General features: G+C 40.6%; 1 protein-coding gene across 2 annotated transcripts in view; it reads left to right on the top strand.

Annotated features, from left to right (window-relative positions):
• The first annotated feature begins 842 nt into the window (after window positions 1–842).
• Window positions 843–8,692, top strand: part of crtc3 (CREB regulated transcription coactivator 3) — a 47,444-nt gene continuing 39,594 nt past the window's right edge. For both annotated transcript variants that reach the window (XM_031756133.2, XM_031756132.2), the window contains exon 1: window positions 843–2,377. In XM_031756133.2, coding sequence (XP_031611993.1) covers window positions 2,246–2,377 — 132 coding nt within the window. In that variant the 5' untranslated portion in view covers window positions 843–2,245. The remainder of the gene's footprint in view (window positions 2,378–8,692) is intronic.

Raw genomic sequence — 8,692 nt, 5'->3', positions numbered from 1 at the left:
CGTTTTGGAATGCAAGGACGCTACATCCTCTGGAATAAAGAGGAGAGGGCCCTTCTGCTTATCTGCACTACGGGGCCTCATTAGTGTTTACACATGAGTGTTGAAAGGTAAAGGCAAGATTTGGAGCTCCCATACTGCATCTATTACAACAGCATGACGTCAAAATAGCAAAGTCCAGGTGCTAAACTTGCCCACCAGCATTCCAAAGCTTCCATCAGCTGAAAACATTTGACGCATCGTGGAAGGAAAGGCATGACAAAGACGAACCAGGACTGCTGTATCCTTTCCCAACATTTCAGCAGCTGGTCTCTCTGCCCAGAAGTTTACGGAGTGATTCTATTGTGCACAAGATCTGCACAACATGCATTCTGTTTTTATTTACCTGTTATACACAGTATTCCAACTTTTTGGGAATTGGATTTGTAAATGTGTCATACTACTGTGTCATACCCGCATTTTTCAGTAATTTGATGTATTGTAAATAAATGCTGAGTATTCTCAGTGTCTGCAGGCTCCAACAGCAGTGTGGAGTTTTCCTGCACAGATGTTTGTGTGTTTGAAAACTGGGTGCCGTGGATAAACCTGAGACACACACCAAACTTTGTTTTGTTTGACTGATTGGATTGTTCACATAACATTAAGATTCTGATTTACAGAACCTTTTGTTCCAACAGAACAACAGGACAGTCCAGCGCCTGAATTCTTTTACTTTCTATTATAATATATGCAAAATGTGGATTTCTAATAGGTGAATTGTAGAGCACAGTGTACTCATCATGTTTATGGTGCATTCATGCACGATGTATATTTTAAGGGTGTTTTTATGTATATTTCGGAACATGATTTGTACAGAGTTTATTCCAAGAAACACAGCGTTTTATTACATTTTGTAGAAACATGAACATTAATTTGATAAATGCAATATTTGCACATCTAAATAGAGCATTTAAGAAAATCTTGTAAGCACAGAAGTAGTTTTCTTGATCTATAGCTATAGCCAGTGATGTTCCCTGTTTTGTTTTTATTTTTTCTTGCGGCTGCGTAAGGTAAGGTAAGGTAAGGTAAGGTAAGACAGACAGGACGTGGTGACTTTGTCGCCCCCCTGTGGATACCACAGGTACACACCGCGTTTGACGAGGTAATGTTTTTCTCGCAGTAGTATGAGGATAACAAGCCAGCCGATCCGAGTTGCTGTTACTCGCTCCCTCAACCGAGGACGAATAAGCTAAAAACATTTTTTCCGAGGAGACTTCTGGTTTATCGGCGACAGGGAAACCACCGTTTTTTTTCCCCTTTCCTGTCGGCGCTGTTTGTTTATCTTCACGGAGTCGCTCGGCTGGAGTTTGTCTGCGGTCTCTCTGCTGTCCATGGATTAACACTAGAGTCGACTCCGAAGCGCTGTCATATCAGCTAAAGTGTCAAACTCTGGGTTGTGATCCTTACGTCACTTGCCAATATTCAGCGGCTGCTTTTCCCCCGGTTTGGTTGGAAACAAAGTGGAACTACAGCTAAGTCTATGCAAAACGAGCGGAAACTTGTTGAAATACAATTCGGCAAGTAAACCTTTGGCCAACTGCGGTCAGCTTTACTAGCGGTAGTGGAGAGATTTAGCTAACAAGGCTATCAACTTTCTCTGACCGCAGCTGTAAATATTTAGGTGGAAGTTTCCTTTAAAAGATACCGACAGCGGGCAGATGTCGACAAGCCGATAAAGTGCATTTGTCGGAATTAAAATGGCACTGACAGTAGCTTAGCCGACTAGCTGTCGCTGTTGCTCCCCGTTCACTTCCAACGCTATGTTAGCAGTGACAGCTAACGCCATGTTAACGTTAGATTCAAACAAGTGGTTCGCTGGAACAGTGTCAGCGTGAAGTTACAGCTTAACTTTAACCTGTTATCGCCTCGCAGTTTGCCTAGAAAGTCAGAGCAAATATATACTTTGCAAAGTCTTTATTTAGTCCGCTTTTTTGTCGCACTTAAACAACTTTTATTAAAGGGAGCTCTGACTGTTAGCCTAGCCGCGTTAGCTTGCCTGCTGCCTTGTAAAAACATTGAGACAGTGCAGCCAGCCGAGCTGCCTCTGAAGTGACTTTGGTTTAACCGATAACGCGAGGACTGCTTTTAAAATTCTCATGGGTTTGCTACAACGCTTGGTGAGAGACTTTGTAAAATAAGACCCCACCAGCACAGTCTTCCACTCCCCCCCCCCAACAATAGCTGAAGTTGTTGAACTGCGGCCCGCACCATGTCCAGCTCCCCGGGCACAGGTGGCTCGAACCCCAGGAAGTTCAGCGAAAAGATAGCGCTGCACAACCAGAAGCAAGCAGAGGAGACGCGGGCCTTTGAACAGCTGATGACGGACCTCAATGTCTCAAGGGTAAATGCGCTTCACTTTCAGCTTGTTGACATTTATTGCTCTCTTGTCTTCTACACGGATGTGGTCATGTACCTCATTCACATCGGAGCTGTCAGGCTTCGTCTGCCGGCGGAGATTTCTGGTATTCAACCAGTACTTCTCGTTTCTCTTGAGCAGCCGTAAATCACACCCGTCGATACTCGGCTTATGTAATTCTACTCAAGAGCAAAATATTAAGCAACTTGCGACTTGGGGTGCAGCGATTGACGTGCAGCCTTTTTAAACTGCAGTGGGCGGTGAGACAGGAATGGGGAAATTGGCTCCTTAATATTTGCACCAGCCGCTTAAAACCCGTCCTGTTTGTCATGGGCGTTTCCAGGAGTTTTCTTGAATGGGGTGGCACAGGGGAAGAGGGGGGGCCACAGGAAGTTCTTTTGTTTGTTTGTTTGTTTGTTTGTTTGTTTTTTTAACACAAATAAATAAAGTGTACACATTAGGCACAGAAAACATCGGCACAGTTTTCCAGCTTCTGTGTAACCCCTTGTCCTAATACAGATGCCGTTATATGAAAAGTTTTTCTTTTTAGACTTACTTTTTACTAAAGTCATAAACCTACTTTATTTTCTTATATATTGTTAATTTTAATATTATGTTATTTAAAAAACATATCTAACACAACCGTATAAAAGCTTGAGCATCAGAATAAAGTACCTAAACTAAAAGCACTCATTATGCAGAATCATATACATAATGATTTTGTCTCATAAGTATTTATGCATTTGTATATCAGGTGAGTTTGACTCCTTACTTAATGACTTTCATCTGTATTTATATAGCATCAGTCATTAGAGTTATATTTTTAAACATGCAAAATAAGACATAACTAAACGTTACAATATAAGGACAATATAAGTACAATATATTAATCTATATTATTGTGGAGTAGAAGTAGAGACATAGAAGTACTTAAAGTACCAGTGAAGTAAAAGTGGACTTCAGAAAAGTACACAAGTGTTTTTTTTCCCCAGACTGTGCTCTCGCCCGTTGGTGCCAGTGTTGTAAGAGTAACACTACCATATGCTGATGGTGTTGGCGGCCGGCCTTCCGAACACTGAAGGAGTTTCCTGTTCAGAAATGCAGAGTTTTTCTTGAAAATGCTTTCACAGGTTCAACCTGATGCTTACTGTCTCATGTAATACGAATGTGTAAAGACAAGTCCGACTGGGGCGAACTAAAGAGGCTCATGATGTCGTCACGTTAGTTACATAGTCTCAGTCTTTGTGTCAGTCAGTGCCTCACTTTACTTTCTTCATTTGTCACATTTGTATACTTGTGAACATGTGATGACCAGTGTTGGGTTACAATGTAACAATTAGAGTAACGCATTGCTGTAGTCGCATTACGTTTTTCAGTAACTCGGTAACACATTACTGTACTTAGTTCAGTAATTACATGCCTGTAACCATTATGTTGTTACTTGCATTACAGTGTTTTTTCAGTGTGCCGCCTTTTCCAGTGAACTGTCACTGATGACAGTACCTAATTCAACGTGTGAATCTAGTTTAACAAGTTGCGAGCAGCAGCAGGTTTGTAGTGGAATAGTAGTGACAAAGCAAAGTATCCAAAACATCCAGTGACATGGCACAAGTCAAAATATAAGCAGTCTGGGTCGTGTTTTCTCAGGAAATTTAAAGTAAAACTATCAAATAACTGTGTAACACGTTAGTATAACAATAACTAAAGTATCCTTGTAACTCTTCAGCAGCCTGCACAATATTTTCCACATAGTAACACTGAAAATAGACCTGGGCGATATAAGATTTTTTCATATCACGATATGTTTTTTTCATTTCAGGCGATAACGATATATATCACGATATAAGCCAAATAACTATATTTGTAAGATTTAAATGTGCCGTTGCTCACAAGTAAAATGTGAAATAATCAGCAGCTTGTTTTGATTTAAATATTTATTTCCCATAATAAGTTCAACAGGGTAGATGTACTTAAGGAACATGAGACTTCAGTTTCAGATAAATAAAGGCAAATATTGCAAACTACACAAAAGGCAGCCGCTAAAGCGTTTAAGTTTCAAAATAGAACAAACAACACAGATCACTAAATTGTCAGTTCCACTTAGAAACAAAATATTAATTCTAAAAATAAATCTTAGGTCGTTTTACAGGAGAACAGACAAAATTGACTAACTTTTGTCAATATCAAATAAACTGAGAACTAAAAGGAAATTCTCAATCTCTCCTTGTTGTATAGCTTAGCTATTACCTCAATTAGCTGCTTGAATCCTTCATTTTCGACCGTGTTTATTGGTAGCATGTCTTTAGCAAGACGGTAGGCTATGGCATTCGTTATGTCGCTATGTCTCTTAGCTTTTTTGTCATATGGTAAGACGCTGGAGAAAGCCGACTCAATTGACTGTTGCTGCTTCGCAGGGATTCTCCTGGTTGTTTTCGATGACGAATTAGCGCTTTCAGTCTACAGAACTTCTCTGGCCCTTCCTTTCGACAATCTCTCCGGCATTGGAACCGTCATCTGTGTTTTCTTCGGTAACCTGGTCACCCAAGCTCTCGGTTGATTTTTCTCTAGCGGGCAAACTCATTTTCTCCATTAACCAGCCGGCACGGCGGCTGGCTGCTTCCCAAACAAATACACATGTGCGGCTTGGCACTTGTGCTGTACGTAACAAGTCACGTGACGTGACGCTGCGGCTGTGATTGGTTCGGCTCTGCGCTACTTAATTTGGATTGGCTGTTCTTTTTTTTTTAAGACATGAAGAGAGAGAGATGAGGTCTATCGCAATAGTTTCATTTTTCTATCGAGAAAAAGTTATTTCGCAACACATATCGTTATCGTTCTATCGCCCAGCTCTAACTGAAAATGAAACAATTTTCTGCCTGGCACGTTGATGTTTGTTTGAGTGTTTTAACCTGTTGCTTACAGCTCCACTATGCAACTACGTCGGTAATTTCCATCTGTCGTTTGCGCTTCCTGTCATATGGACTGCAGCCATGGCTCCATATGACAGCCGATGCTCCAGCCATGCTCGGTTGAATCATTTGTTTACATTTGGGTTGCACATTACCTGCTGGTAGCATCTTTTCCTCCTTCGTGGTCTGGTGTGTTTTTTGTTTTGTTTTTTTGCTGCAAGTGGTGAAACATGCTTGTTATTTTGGCCCTTATTTTCCAAAGTGCTGTGCTTTGTTGGAGGTTGCTAAGTAGCGCTCTTTTAAGTTGTTGTCAGAGTCTGGCAAGCAGCTCTTGCTCTCAGACATTCCTGGGCTTGCCTTGTTATACACACTAGGGAACTCATTGTGTTGCTATAACAATGATGTTCTGATATTATACTATTTCAGTGTCACAACATTTGTCTTTAGGCCAACAGAAGTCAATAAGGCTGCTGTTGGCAGATGTCGCTGCACATCCCTAACATGACCACCTCATGTACTCTAGGAACTGTGCTCAATGACTGAAAAGATGATCAGAATGTAATTCTGAGTTGTAACTAGAGCTGGGCGATAAAACGATAACAATATGTATTGCGAAATAACTTTTTCTCGATAGAAAAATTAAACTATTGCGATAGGCCTCATCTCTCTTGTCCTCTTTAAAAAAAAAAAAGAACAGCCAATCCAAATTAAGTAGCGCAGAGCCGAACCAATCACAGCCACAGCGTCACGTCACATGACTTGTTACGTACAGCACAAGCGCCAAGGCGTACATGTGTATTTGTTTTTGCAGCCGTGCAGCCCGGGTAATGAAGGAAATGAGTTTGCCGACTACAGAAAAATCAACCGAGAGCGTGAGCGAAGGTTACCGGAGAAAAAACAGATGATGGTTCCAATGCTGGAGAGATTGTCAAACAGAAGGGCCACAGAAGTTCCGTAGTGTGAAGGTATTTCAGCTATTTCAAGTCTGACAAAAAACAGAGTAGCGCGCACTGTAAATTGTGCCGAAAGCAAGTCTGGAAATACAATAAAGCGGTGCATGCTCAATCTCTGACTGAAAGCGCTAATTCGTCATTCGGCTTTTGTCAGACTAAAGTCACTGTTAAAACTGTTTGAAAAGCTAAGCTATACAACAAGGAGAGATTGAGAATTTCCTTTTAGTTCTCAGTTTATTTGATATTGACAAAAGTTAGTCAATTTTGTCTGTTCTTCTGTAAAACAAACTAAGATTTATTTTTAGAATTAATATTTTGTTTCTAAGTGGAATTGACAATTTAGTCTGTTTGTTTGTTCTATTTTGAAACTTAAACACTTTAGCGGCTGCCTTTTGTGTAGTTTGCAATATTTGCCTTTATTTATCTGAAACTGAAGTCTCATGTTCCTTAAGTACATCTGCCCTGTTGAACTTATTATGGGAAATAAATATTTAAATCGAAACAAGCTGCTGATTATTTCACATTTTACTTGTGAGCAACGGCACATTTAAATCTTACAAATATAGTTATTTGGCTTATATCGTGATATATATCGTTATCGCCTGAAATGAAAAAAACATATCGTGATATGAAAAAGTCTTATATCGCCCAGCTCTAGATGTAACTCAAACAAAGACAGATTGATTCTCATGTGATGCCACAAAAAAAAGAAAATGATTAAAAAATAGATGAAAAAGTTTCTATTATTTCCGGACGGATGCCAAACGTCAACATTAGGAGCTGGTAATGGCTCCTGTTGTAGCTGCTCTGTTTGAGAAAAGACACACTTGTTGTTTAGTGGTTAAACATCTCTCCACACCAACACTAAAGCCTCATCCCAGCTGTGAAGCATTAGGGTTTGGAGGTGCTTTGCTACCTTAGTCCTGCATGTGTTGCAGGTACAATTACTTCAGAATTGAGATGGGAAGTTTTCTTAGTCACTGAAGACATTAAATGTACAATGTTTGTGTATTGTTTGCTAGATTTGTGACTAGGATGATATCAGACCACACATAAACCTGGAAAATTCGTTTTCCTGTGACTGTAAACCTTATGCATTCCAAGTCATAAAAATAATGTCTCCTGGGACGATATAAAGGCCTTTTCACATTATTCTCATTCCATCAAGTGACAATGGGCTCTTTCTGTGCGAGCGAGAGTCCTGAATGGCCAGTCTAAGAGGATGTGGTTTCGAGGCGACACTGAGTTAAGTTTGCCATAAGATGTGAACTGTAAGTGACCTCTGAGACAGAAAAGCCCAGTCAGCGAGGCTGAAGGTGGCCAGGCCACAGGGCCTGCTTGAAGCAAACAGCTGAAATTAGAAATAGCTGCTTCAGCATTTACACCAACCCTAAGGTCTTACTATCAACCCCCGAGAAGCTCTGCAGAACTCTGCATTGTAGCGAGTACACCAAGAGACTTAAGTCTGCATCCTTCACATCCATAAATATGTGAAGATGTTACATAAAGGCTGACACAGACACTCTAAGAGAGGGAATATTTTTTTTCCATGTGTCCTACATTAAAAATCAGTGTTACTGAAATTTGAGGCTAGAAACCGACTGACATTAAATCCCAGTTGTTGGCAGTAAAAATTTCTGAATTGGCTTGAGGAAGCACGTCTTTACCAACTTTTCAGTCGTGTATATCACAGACCCATTGGTTACTGACCAGCATCACCTCTAAACACCATACCACTGTCTGCTGTGCTGCGTGTGCTGAGTCAGAACAGTCTTTCGCCCACACTGCACAGAAACTGATACATTTTGTGCCAAAAGATAAGGTTTTTAGTCCAGTGGTCCTAGCTCGTCCCGAATTTCTTGCCAACTTCACAGTCTCTTTGTAAACTCTTATACAATACGATACAATCAAACAAGGCCAGTCTTTGAAATTAAAATTTTGTCCTTTTGGCGCTCTAAGGGAAGCTTGCCCCTCTGATTTGCCTATCCCCGATCACAGCTAAGGGCCAGCTCTATTTACCTTGGCAGAACAAGCTGCCTTCTGTTTTCTGCGAGGTAATCATTGTGGCATCTTTGCAGTAGGCTGCTAATGTGGAAGCCAAGCTGCCCATTTCCTAGAATGTGTCCCCAGTGTTCAGTGGATATGGCTGCTTTTTAATCAGAAAAACAGTTTTTTAATGCATTTATACTTTACGCCTGTCTCTCTGTTCACTTCCAAAATGCAGATGGTAAAATCAGATTGAGTAATAAGAGCACAGCTATGCTAAATCATCTGGAGTGGCTACTTGCACTATGATATTGCTTCAGAGTGATTGAAAACCATAAATCCATTTGATGACACATGCAAAGAAAAAAAATGCAATTTGAGGAGCAGTGATGGTGTATATAGTGGGCCCCAAGTGACATTTTAGACATTCACAGGATATTGCAGAATTTGAA

This window comes from Oreochromis aureus, linkage group 1 (genome assembly GCF_013358895.1).
Source record: "Oreochromis aureus strain Israel breed Guangdong linkage group 1, ZZ_aureus, whole genome shotgun sequence".
NCBI lineage: Eukaryota > Metazoa > Chordata > Actinopteri > Cichliformes > Cichlidae > Oreochromis > Oreochromis aureus.
The sequence above is the reverse complement of the archived record's forward strand: the minus strand, read 5'-3'. Positions and strand labels throughout refer to the sequence as shown.